The 13210-nt window shown below is 40.8% G+C and overlaps 1 protein-coding gene across 1 annotated transcript in view; it reads right to left on the bottom strand.

Moving 5' to 3' along the window:
• The window catches only part of LENG8 (leukocyte receptor cluster member 8), a 113032-nt gene that overhangs the window by 21454 nt on the left and 78368 nt on the right, over positions 1-13210 (bottom strand). The window contains exons 12-13 of the mRNA XM_070944409.1: positions 4607-4675; positions 2010-2139 (exon numbers count right to left, since the gene is read on the bottom strand). Coding sequence (XP_070800510.1) covers positions 2010-2139; positions 4607-4675 — 199 coding nt within the window. The remainder of the gene's footprint in view (positions 1-2009; positions 2140-4606; positions 4676-13210) is intronic.

The raw sequence follows: 13210 nt of genomic DNA, 5'->3' as shown, positions 1-13210 counted from the left end.
ACACGCAAGAAAGATACGTATCGGAATGGAGAAGATGGATTGATTATATTCAAAATAAGTATCAGACAAGAAAATATCAAATAGCTTATGAATGAATGTTAGTATTAGAAGTATTAGGTTATCTATAGTGGAGTTAAGGTTTCAGGGGGGAGTTAGTACTTTGAAGATAAGTAGATTAATCTAGTTTATGACTGATTAAATGAAATACCTTGTATTTTGCTCTGGGAAGTCTGGGGGGGAGGGGGGGATGAGGGGGGAAAGGGTGGGGGGAACATGGGGGGAAGAAAATTTTTGTATATTTTTTTTTGTAAAACTTTTCAATAAAAAATAAATAAAAATAAATAAGAATAAGTGTACAATTATGATGATAATACTGATAGAATAAATCTGAAAAGAAATTGAAAGAAAGAATATACTATTAGAATACAGGAGTTGTTTGGATACCAAACAGGGAGAATATTCCACAGCAAAGAAGATAGAAAGGAGAGAGGAGTAGAGGGTAGGAAGAGGAGAGGGAGGGAATGGAAGAAAGGGAAAAGGAGAGGAAGGAAGGGTAGGGGATAGGAGTAGGAGAGAAGGTGAGTAGGGGGAAAAGAAGAGAGGAGTGGGGGAAAGGAAGGGGAAGTAGGATGAGGTAGGAGAGGAGGGAAGAGAAAGTAGGAGAGGAGGGAGGGAAGGGAAAGAGGAGAAGAAGAAGAAGGGTTGTTGCGAAATGAGGGAAGAAAGGGTAGAAGAGCAACTCCAAATGTAATTAAAATGCCTTATTTTAATGCTTTCTTTAAGGAAAACATGTATATGTATGATTAATTATGTATAAGAAAATGTACATTTTATATTGTGTGTATAAGAAATAAAACTGAAAAACTGTTTTTTAAAAAAGGAAAATATTAGAATGTGCAGAAATGAACAGATTAACATTAGCAATTAAGGAGAAAGAACAAACTGATTATATGATATGGGAAGTATTTTATCAATGGCTGGAGAATAAAAAAAGAGTTTGGAAATGAAGAAGGCTAAAGAACAAAAGCTGAAGACTCTTTTATTTCATCAAGCTGGCCTCGCCTAAATCTTCTCCCTTTTAAGTGCAAATTTTAAATTTTAATGTGTTTTAAAATATGGGTATTTTAAATTATGGGTATTAATTCAGCCAAATTTATTTAATTCATTTTATTCGATTTTAAATTTTTATATGTATGTGTTTTATTTCGTGGCTGTTCACCGCCCTGAGTCCTCCGGGAGTAGGGCGGTATAGAAATTCAATAAAACTAAACTAAACTATACTAAACAAATAGAAAATACATTAAGATAGAGAGATAAATAAGATGAAAATTGTTAGTACATGTATGATGAGAATAATGTTTAATGTTAATATGGTATTATCACTAGAAGATATTAAGAAAATGGAGCTTTACATTTAATTGTTTAATATATTATAACATTTAAGTCTAGAAAAATAATGTGAATGTGAATGATGTTGTAAATGGTGAAAGAAGTAGCACAGAGATGTTTGTACCCAGACGATACACTACATAAGGAAAGATGGAATGTTTATCTTTGTAATTGAAAAATAAAAAAACTTTTTATTAAGAACAAATATTCCAGTTTCAATTGGGGTTGTAACTCAAGGATCACCAGTACTTTCACCATGAACTGACTTAGGCTAAAATATTTACTCTTCTTTGCTCTAAGATGTACACCTGATTGCGTTTGGCCTGCTCTATTAAATCCACTTTTCTTTAAAATTATCTTCACCAAAAGCTTCTCTAGAATTTTAAAGTCTCCTAAAATGACTGACACCAGCTATTATGGGAAAAATTGTTTTAAGAGATACAGAGTCTAGGAGCATCTGTACAACTGCTTGGATTAAACAGGCAAAGATCACAACATGGCCAAAAGGTTTATTAAGAATGTTTGTCAGAAATTCTCCACAACAGGAAGGATTCCCAGATGTTGAAGTAAATTCAAAGACTAGCCTCAAAAGTCTATCTCCCCACAGCCCCACCACGCACCTCCAGAGTTCTTGGTAAAAATGTAATAAAGAATACGGTAAGCAGTGAATTCTCCAACATTTCCTGGAAGATTCTCTGCATAAAGAGACTTCAACTGTGTCTGGCACTGGTTGAACTCCTCATGATCACCCTGGAAAAGATAAATCATCATTATGGGAAATATTTAAGGTGTAACACACCAGAACCTTTGCTAGGGTACAATAGCAAATTGAGCAAGTCTGAACTTTCTGGAAAAGTCTGTTATACTAGGAAAGGTATAAAGAAAAAGGAGGATGATCAGCAGCAAGGACTCAGAGATAGCAGTGATAGATACACCACTTCAGGAACTGAAGGCTCAGGTTGGGGATGGATCACCAATGGAGAAAACCTAACTCTGTGGTCAACTAAGAGCTGATGGTACAGGTAGTCCTCAATTTACAACAATTCATTTAGTGACTGTTCAAAGTTACAACGGCACTGCAAAAAGTGACGTATGAACGTTTTTCACAGTTACAACCATTGTGGCATCCCCATGGTCACATGATGAAAATTCAGAGGCTTGTCAACTGACTCATATTTATGACAGTTGCAGTGACCTGGGATAATGTGATCACATTTTGCGACTTTCTGACATGGGGAAGCCATATTCACTTAACAACTTTATCACTAAGTTAACAATTGCAATGGTTCACTTAACAACTGTGGCAAGAAAGGTCAAAAATGGGGCAAAATTCACTTAACAAATGTCTCACCTACCAAGAGAAATTTTGGGCTCAATTGAAGTCATAAGTCGAGGACTACCTGTATATAATCAACAATTCAATCAAAATCTGAGCCAGAGAAATTAATTCTCTTGTATTGCCATGTAGTTATGTGTAAAACATAAAAAGACAAATTTACACTTTTTATGCTCTGCCAAGTATAGAAGGGGCTGCAATCTTTATGTCAAGTTTATTTAATATTACACTACCCGTGTTTCCCCGAAAATAAGACTGGGTCTTAATTTTCTTTTCGGCCCCAAAATAAGCACTAGGGCTTTTTTTCTTTTTTTGCTTTAATTTATATGCTGCCCTTCTCCGGAGACTCAGGGCGGCTTACAATGCGTTAAGCAATAGCCTTCATACTTTTGTATATTTATACAAAGTCAGCTTATTGCCCCCACAATCTGGGTCCTCATTTTACCTACCTTTGAAAGGATGGAAGGCTGAGTCAACCTTGAGCCTGGTGAGATTTGAACTTGAAGTAATTGCAAGCAGCAGATGTTAGTAACAGTGCTTTAATCCACTGTACTACAGGGCATGTCTTATTTTTCCCCATGTACAGGAGGGCCACTTCTTCTGCTTGCTCGCTGGGGGGGGGGGGGCGCAGGAGGTCGCGTGGTGTGCTACTGCTGCTGCCTCACGCACCCCGCACCAGCTTACCTCGGGGACCCTGCAGCCAGGCCACCCATGTTCAAACACCTGCCTTGCCTTGCAGAGGCGGCTCCAGCAGCCCCATCCAGCAAGACCCTGTATGGCCACCGGCCCACTTCTGCTTGCTCACGCCCACAACGGAGGAGATCGAGCAACACACCGGTGCCATGACCATGAGGCGAGGCGGGGGTGGAGCTGCTCCACGCACCACAGACTGGCTTACCTGAGGGCCCACGCAGCCAGGCCATCCACACCTCGACACATGCCTCACCTTGTGGCCATGGCACCAACACCAGCACACCACTCTGCCTCCTGCTCTGTTGCGGCTGTGAGCAAGCAGAAGTGGGCCTGCGGTCACGTGGGCTCCTGCTGCACATGGCTGTTGGTGCTACCGCTGTGCGGCAGGAATTGGGAGCCTGGATGGCCTGGTTGCAGAGGCCCTGAGGTAAGCCGATGTGAGGTGTGTGAGGCAGCTCAACCCCTCCCCACCAATGTGGCCACAGAACTGCAAGCAACCAGATGAAATGGGCAGCTAGGCGGCTGCGCAGGCTCTTAAGTAGGGCTTATATTATGCGCACACATAAAACATCCTAGGTCTTATTTTCAGGGAAACAGGTTATATCTATACCGCCTTGACCCAAGAGGAACACATTCATCATAAAGTAAAATCAAATGTTTTCTACAATCCTTAAAAGAATATAAATTGCCCAAATATTTTGGGGGTAGGAAGGTGTACATGGTTAAAAAAAATTGTAGGGAGACAAAATTGTTGAATAGGACTTCCAAGTCATCTCTCTAGTCATTTTCCTGCTTTGGAATCTGTGCAGAAAATTAAAATCATATGTTCAAAATTTGCCCAAGAAAATAGATTTCCTTCCACAACTAAGAAACAAAGAGGGAAATGACTCCTTTACACTGTGTGGAAGTACCACATGACATAAGATGACTGCTTCAATATATTTATTCACTGTTAGTGGGGTTAAATCATTTCAAACTCAAAACAGGGTGTTTCAATTTCAAAATGTTTCAATTTCAAAATGTTTCAAATGATTACATTTTGCATGCCACTACATTCTTTTAGTGTACAATTATCTAATATTTATGTTAATAATAAGTCAAATAGGGGAAAGATAGCAATTGATAAAAATGGAGTTAAACCTGGATCCATGGATCATTATCTTATTAGTAGATTATACTGGGTCTTACCTTCTCCAGAGCTATTCTGGCATGGGTTTCATATACTTCCACAGTGAATTCTGCACGGATTCCTTGAACCTAAACAGAGCCGAGAGAGATTGCCAATAATTCATTTTATAGCTTGGGTGACTTGAAATCTCTACCTACAACAGAAGGGGTTGGAATAGAGATTCACTTAATCACTACCACCAAAACAGGTTGTAAAATTGGGTCGGTCACATGGGTGACCCACTTTACAACCATCATGACTTAGGACTCTAATGGCCAGGCTCCATTACAATTGTAAGTCGAGGATTATCTGAAAAACCCTTCAATGATCCCAATTCAGGTATATATCAAGGGCGGACTGTGAATATCTTTTACTTCCAGGGAAGTTTCTGTGAGGGGAAAATAATGGGGACCCCCTTCTAGCACAGTAAAGTTTGGGGGACCTGAGATGGGTTCAATATTGACATAAATTGCCTGATGCAAGTATAAAGGAAAATTTGTAATCAGCATGTGAATCTGATGAAATGGTAGCTGACATGGACATCGTAGTTCCCTATATGCCGAAATGAGGGGAGCTGAGGCTGTGGGAAAAGAGGAAGTCTATGCTTAAAGTACATGTAAAAATAACCATGTTGTAACATTGAGGTTAAAGGAATGGAAAACTGCCCCTGTTGCTCTGACAGTATGGACAGATTCCGAAAATCATGTGAGTTCTGGTTTTAAGGTATAAAAGACTAAGTTGAATAATGGGAGGTTGCCAATTGGCCTCAAGACATCCCTTTTGACTGCTTGTCTGATTGTCCCTCATTGCAATGTGATGTAAGTGCCTACAGTAAAGGCTTTATGTTTGCTATGCTTTAAATTCTAATTCTAATAAACCTCTGAATCCTAAAGTGACACTTTTGTGGTGTGCTGTCTGTTCAATTTTTATTAAGTGTAGCTATGCTCATAATCAGATTTTTCCCGACAGTTTGGTGCATTGGCCAGGAAGGACACGCTGACAGAGGCCTCATGTCCTGACGGAGCCCCTGACCATCTCCACTCTTGGACTGCAGGTAATCAGCTGCTCATTCTCTGCATCTACCCACATTTCCACTTTGGACCAGAGGTAAGAAGGAGATCCCTCTTCGGGGACTCTTGCAGGCATAAAACATTGAGAGCTTGGGCCTGGCTTTATGAGAGGGAAGTGGGATTTATTTGGCCGCTCAGGAAGGGTCAACTCCTATTTCTAAAATCTATTTGTTTTTACCCTTTGCAAGAGAAGGCAACAGTTGGCAATGGAATGTAGGTAAATGGAATAAGTTTTACGTTACTGTCCCACTAATGTCATATCAATGATAATCTATTCACAATGGGCTAGATTTAACTAAACTTTAAAAAATATGGTGTTTGTAGCTAATTCTCCTTTCATGGCATTTGAGCTAAACTCACAAATGTCATTAAGTATGTACACATCAAAATTTAGGGAGAGGGAGTGTGACCAGCACCGTGGCGGTACAGCAAATTCCGGGGCTCCGGGAAAACGCCGATATCTCAGCCGCTTTAGGGGATCCCCAGGGATCATAGCTGTCCTGTAGGGACAGTGAAGAACGGAGGCACAGGCTGGTACAAACAGGAGTCACATGTTCCCTGAAGTGCTGGCATTATCCTCCGACCCAGCGGCAAGGGAAGACAGCCATTAGGAGCTGTCAAAAGCCGGGGTGGCCACACGCAAGAAGAGAAGGAAAAAAACACGAGGTGATCATCTGGGTGAGAAACTGTGGTCTTGGAAACAAGATTCCTTTATATATTTAACTCCTGAACTTTTAAAACGATTTTACTTGAGAGGAGAGAGGGGAGGGTGCGGAATAAGGCTACCTCCCCACTTCCGGAATAGTGGCGAAGGAGCAGAAGCCATTAATAAGAACTGATTAATGAAAGCTGAAAAACTAAATTAAATGAATTGAAAGCAGATTGGACAAAGAGGTGAATGAACTGTACTTTGAAAATTTGAGTTTTGTGACTGGGAGTCCAAAACGGAAAGAAGGAAAGTAAATGGATATTTTTAAGATTTTAAAGACTATTTTAAGTGGATTGCAGTGCCATCTAGTGGTGACAGAGAAAACTAAATAGATGTATTGAATAAAGGAGACGATGAGAGTGGAATGACCTTGGAAAATGTTTTGGAAACTGGCAAGAAGTTTTTGATAAGAAGTGGTCTTGTGATTTTGTAATAGAAGAGGGAAATGCTGGGCTGTCTGTTTTCTTTTTTTTCCCCCTCTTGCCTGCTGGATTTATAAATTTTGGAAGACTTTGCAGTAGTGTTATTTGGAATATTTGGAATATTATTTTTTCTTCTCCGATTTGCCCTTTTTTTCTATTTTTTTTGTTGTTTACCTCTTTTCTTTTCTTTTTTGTAGAGGTCTTTGCTTCCTGGATTTAATTTTTTTTGTGATTGGCAGGGTTTTTGCCTTTTCCATTTTCTTTTCAATTTTTTTGGCGAGACTATATTTTATACTTTTTCTATTTTTCTATTGTTTGGTTGGACATTTTGAGTGAATATCTTGGTTTTGGAATTTTTTATTGGTGGATTTTTTATTTTTGTTCTGACTTGGCTTCTCCTTTTCTCTCTTTATTTTTTCGTTTTTGGCTTTTTAGATGGTTTTTCATAGCCTTTCTACCTTTACTTTTTATATGGATTAAACCTATGTGGATTAGGGTATCAAGAACCTGAAGAATCTGATTGATTTGGGAGCAGATCTGGAATTTGAATTTGGAATTTAAATAAAGGAACAGCTGGAACCTAAGAATTGGATTATCTGGATTATAAATTGGGTGGTGTGATTTGAAGAGACAAGATGAAAACAACACAACATTTATCATCACTATCAATATCAACAGTATCGGGTGCCACAGGGCAAAAGACAACAGAAAATGCATCACAGCAAGAGAAAATCAACACAGAATTAAAAAATATGCTACAGACTATATATCAAGATCTTAAGACAAGATTAGACAAGGTAGATGGGAGAATGGAAAAAATGGAAGGAGAATTGAAAGAAGCTAAAGAAATGATAGGGAAAAATGAACGACGATTGCAACAAATGGAAGAAAAAGCAGAAGCAACGGAGAAAAAAGTTGAAGAGATGGACTATAGACTTACAATTACTGATAAAAATCAGGAAAAAACAATTATAACCCTGGAAATGGATAAAGCTGATTATTATTTAAGATTCCAAAATATCGAAGAAGAAAAGGGAGAAAATCTAGCAGAGAAAATTGCAGAGATATTAGCAGAAGCAATGGAAGAAAGGAAAGGATATTAAATGGGATTGCCGAAATATATAGAGCGCACACAAGATATGCGATGAGAAATAATTTGCCTAGAGAAATTCACGTCAGATTCACCAAGAAAACATTGAGAAAAGAGATATTGCAATTGATGAGAAACACGACGATAAAGCACAAAGGGAGAGAAGTAGTGGCACTGAAACAAATTCCAAGAAGAGTGAGACCTGAGAAAAGAATATCAATTCCTCACGAAATGTTTGATAAAAAGAGGAATTTTAGATGGTTGATTCCAGAAGGAATATTGGTGAGTTGGCAAGAGCAAAGATATAGATTAGATTCAATAGAAAAAGCGGAGCTATTTTATGAACAACACATACAGTAGGTTCTCAAGAGGAAGAAAGACTGAAAGATGAAAAAGGAGATGGATGACAGGAGGAGAAGAAAGAGCAGCCAAGGGAGATGACTAAAGAACAAGAAGAAAGAGCGATAAGGAGCAAGAGCGAAAGAAGTTAAAGAACAAAGGGAGATAAGAACGACTAGATCGACAAAACAAGTACCGTATTTTCCGGCATATAAGACGACTGGGCGTATAAGACGACCCCCTACTTTTCCTGTTAAGATATAGGGTTTGGGCTATACTCGCCGTATAAGACTACTCCTCTTCCAACGCACACCAAATAAAAATTAAAAAACATCAGATTTGATTTCAATATGGTAATTTTAATTCAAATGCTTATGACATGCAGGTACTTAGCAGGAAAACTGTCACTTATAAACATAAGGCTGTTTGTCATCAAACATGTAAACATAAAACAGTGCAATTGGATTAAACTTTTCCTAATTCACTCTAAAGCTGAAAGGAAGGATAAGACAATAAACCCATGGGAGCTGCCATGCTGTTTGTTTTCTAAGCTGTCAACCAAACTGGAACTGATGATGATAGGAGGAAGATAACAAACAATAGAGAGCCAGTGCCGGGCAAGTCCCTGGCGAGTCAGCAACGCCCATCATAACTGCAAGCTATTTTTACAGGTTTTGCTGGCGTGACAGTTTCCCTTTAAAAGCCTTCAAAATCCTCCTGTTCGTCATCTGATATCATAAGTACATCAATGACATCTTGTGATACATTTGTAAGGCAGTCATCATATGGATCTAATTCCGTATCAGATGGTGTGGTCTCAGCTTCGGCTTCCTCTTCATCTTGCCACAAGTAGTCGTCCTCCATACCATCTAATGAATTTGATATGCCACACTTCTTGAAAGACTTGATTACTGTTTCTGCATCAATATCATTCCAGGCTTTTATGACAAACTTGCACAAAACATCCAACTGTGGAGCACGCATGTTTCCTCCTTTTGTGAATGACTTTTCACCGCTAACCATCCACTCATTCCACTGTTCTCGAATGCGAACTTTAAATGGCTTGTTTAGGCACACATCCAGTGGCTGTACCAACGATGTCAATCCTGCAGGAATAACTGCCGCATCTGTGTTTATTCTTGCAAGCCTTTGCTTGGTGCTGGGAGTTAAATGAGCCCTGAACATATCCCACACCAGTAGACTACATTTTTGAATAAGTCCACCTGGTCTCCTGCTCCATACATTATCAAGCCATAGCTTTACCCCTTCTTCATCCATCCAGCCTTTTTCATTCACATGTACAAAACAACCAACAGGGAACTTGAGTTTCAGCATTGTTTTTCTTTTAAAAATAATCATTGGTCTCAGTTTGGAGCCATCAGCTGTGCGTGCTAGTACCACTGTAAAACTGGACTTCTCATGTCCTGTTGTTTTAATTAAAATTGTTTTTTCACCTTTTGGATGGACAGTTTTATTTCCAATCATATCAAAATTCATTGGAGTTTCATCCATATTTCCGATACTACTTAACGCATAGCCATGTTTATTGCGCTGTTGTATTACGTATCGATGGAAACTATTTACTTTGGCATCAAGATCTGCAGGTAATTTTTGTGCAATTTTTATCTTTTGCCTCAGTACCAAATTATGCCTTTCCAAGAATCTAGTACACCAGGATACAGTGGCCTTAAATCTGTTGTTGTGATCTGGGTTAGATTTGGCCCACTGAAGTGCAAACAAACGTATTGTCAGCGCCTCAGCGCTAACATAGAAAGGGAGATAAGCCCTGGACTTTTGCCTGCTAAATCCCTTTGAAGCTCGGTCTCTGTGGAAATGAAGGGGGGGGGAACATTCCTGTGAAATGACGAGACAAGAAGTCAGGAGAGTGACTTGGAAGATAGCCAATGAGAAGCAGAGAATTGGGGATCGGAAAGGGAGGGATTGGGGGGCAAAAGGTCAGTCTTGTCCGCACGAGTCATGATCCGGTTGCTGTACTCGAATAAAAAGATTTCCTTAAAGATTGGCAGTTTGGAAATTCATTTATTTTGAGATAGCATCGAAGTCTGACAGACGGACAAGACACGTATTTTATTTCGTGTCACTACATAACCGTTTTGGCGATGCTCATTCACCATGTCTGCTACATGTTTTTCGAGTTCTGGCCAATGTGGGGTGCCTCTTCTTAATGCACACTTACCCCTTGGCATACTCTTTAATGCTTTTACATTTGCTTTCCAGTCCCAAACCATCTTTTCTGTTACTCCATATTGTCTTGCAGCAGCACAGTTATTATGTTCCATGGCAAAGTTTACAACTTTAAGTTTAAAACTGGCTTCATATTTCTTTCTTCTTGCTGGTGGAGCCATGATGGGGTCTTGACTGTTAGCTATTTGTATACTGTACTGTATGTACTGTTGCTGTACTGTATGTACTGTTGCTGTACTGTAGAGATACCTATGAGCCAGGCTGCACATCTGCTTGTCAAGGTAATGGGCTACGCTACGTGTAGTGGCAAGAGGGCTATTTTGTACCAGGTTTTTTTCCTGTCACCCATGCAGCCTTGACGAGATCGGCACAGCTTCATGAATCTGAGTTGCTGGCGCTGACTGATGACGCTACGAGAGCGCCGACAACATTGACAGGAAGCTGTGCCGATCTCGTCAAGGCTGCATGCCGCTCAATGCTGGACCCAGCTGGTTACTGTGCGGAGCTTCCCCCACCGTCCCAGGCATCCAGGTGGGTATTACCCACGCTCCGACTTCCCCAGACCCCCAGCGATGGCGAGCCCCAGCTGGGACTGGGGAAAGCTCTGCACAGCAACCAGCTGGGTCCAGCACTGAGCGGCATGCAGCCTCAACGAGATCTGAGTTGAATCTGAATCTTCCCAAATCTGAGTTGCTGGCGCTGACTGATGACGCTACGGGAGTGCCGACAACATTGACGGAAAGCTGTGCCGATCTAGTCAAGGCTGCATGCTGCTGAATGCTGGACCCAGCTGGTTGCTGAGCGGAGCTTCACCCAGGCATCCAGGGGGATATTACCGACGCTCCGACTTCCCCAGCTGACCCCCAGTGATGGCGAGCCCCACCTGTCTGGGGAAGTCGGAGCGTCGGTAATATCCCCCTGGATGCCTGGGTGAAGCTCCGCTCGGCAATTTATGACTACCGTGTTTCCCTGAAAATAAGACAGGGTCTTATTTTCTTTTGACCCCCAAAATTATCGGGGGGGGGTGTCTTATTTTTCAGGTGCAGGAGGCCCCTAAACATCGGCCTGGCTGCAGGGGGACTGGTGCCGGAGTGCCTACCAACTGTTTTGCCGGTGCCGCTCAGGCCGCTGCCTCCAGCAATCGTGGCAGCTTTTAATTTGCTTCCCGTGCAAACAGCATGAGGTGAGGAGGCGAGACCGGGGGGGGGGGGGGCAAAAGGTGGGAATAGAATAGAATAAAATAAAACTTTATTACGGTCATCGACCAGCAAGACATATTGCGAACGGTGGGGGAACATGCCCCACACGCACCTGCCATCAACCCGGGATGGCCTCGCGGAGGCCACTCCCGTAAACCATAGCTTGTGCACCCCTTCTCTTAGTGGCGGCCACAAAGAGCTGCCGCAAACAAACTCTTGCCAGCCCTAGTTTTTTTTGGGGGGGGGGTTATTTTCCGCGGGGCGGCTTATTATAGCATGTGCGCTCAAAAGCCCAATTGGGCTTATTATCGGGACATGTCTTATTTTCAGGGAAACACGGTATACAATTACAAAAGATGGACTTTGGTGGTAGATTCTGTCACTGCGTTATTTTATTTACCAGCTGAGCTCATCATTTCTGGACTGTCAGACTCTCCGTAGCTTGCCAACTTCTTATCAGTAAGCTACGTGTTTCCGTATCCACCCACATTCCTTCACTTCACCTCTCTTTCCTTTGTTCTCTTTCCAGCAAGGTCCGGCTGAGATAGCCGGCAAGAATTACTTTCAAAAATGTAGCAATTAACTTTTCTTAGTTAGTGAGGTGTTTTATTTTCTTTATAACAAATAAATGAGTTTTATTAGAAACTTTCCTTCGCGTTTCTTTTTCGGAATATTGCAAACAAGGAGGAGCCTCGATTCATCTCCTCTAATTAAACCAGGGTCATTAGTCCCAGAACCAAACATGGGATTAATAAATGCCCTGACAGATTCATTAATATGGTTAAGACTATATATAAAGACCAATCGGCAAAGGTGAAAATGGTAAATGGTGAAATGACAGAGAAAGTAGATATTAGAAAAGGAGCTAGACAAGGATGTCTGTTATCTCCATTGTTATTTATTTTGACGCTAGAAATTTTAAACAGAAAAATAAGGCAAGATAAAGAAATAAAAGGAATGAAAATTAAAAGAGAATACAAGCTACAAGCTACAAGCATTTGCAAATGATTTAGTATTTATTATGGAGGAACCAATAGAAATGGGCCCAAAGCTAATGAAGCAAATAGAGGAGTAGGGAGAAGTAGCTGGATTGAAAATAAAGATAAAACAAAAATTATAGTTAAAAATATGAGAGAAAAACAAAAAATGCAATTAACGGAGAAGTTAGATATTCAAATAGTAAAGAAAGTGAAATACTTGGGCATCCAGGACCAGGATATCTACGGGACCGCCTTCCGCCACCAACAGCCTCCCACCGACCAGTTCACTCCCACAGAGAGGGACTCCTCAGGGTGCCGTCAGCCAAGTTATGTCGGCTGGCGACACCCAGGAGGAGAGCCTTCTCTGTGGGAGCTCCTGCCCTCTGGAATGAATTGCCCCCGGATATTCGTAACATTTCTGACCTCCGGGTTTTTCGCTGTGCCCTCAAGACCCTACTGTTCCGACAGGCGGGGCTGTCAAATTGATTGATTTTAAATTGGGTTTTAATTTTGGGTTTTAAAATTTGGCCAAAACTATTTAATGATTTTAATTAATTTTAACTAGATATTGTATATTTGTATATTTGTGTTTTAATTCTGGCTGTACACC

Source organism: Pituophis catenifer, unplaced genomic scaffold (assembly GCF_029215685.1).
Source record: "Pituophis catenifer annectens isolate HBS135680 unplaced genomic scaffold, rPitCat1.0.hap2 SCAF_5, whole genome shotgun sequence".
NCBI classification, from domain to species: Eukaryota; Metazoa; Chordata; class Lepidosauria; order Squamata; family Colubridae; genus Pituophis; species Pituophis catenifer.
Note: the sequence above shows the minus strand (reverse complement) of the source record. Positions and strands in the feature narration are given on the sequence as shown.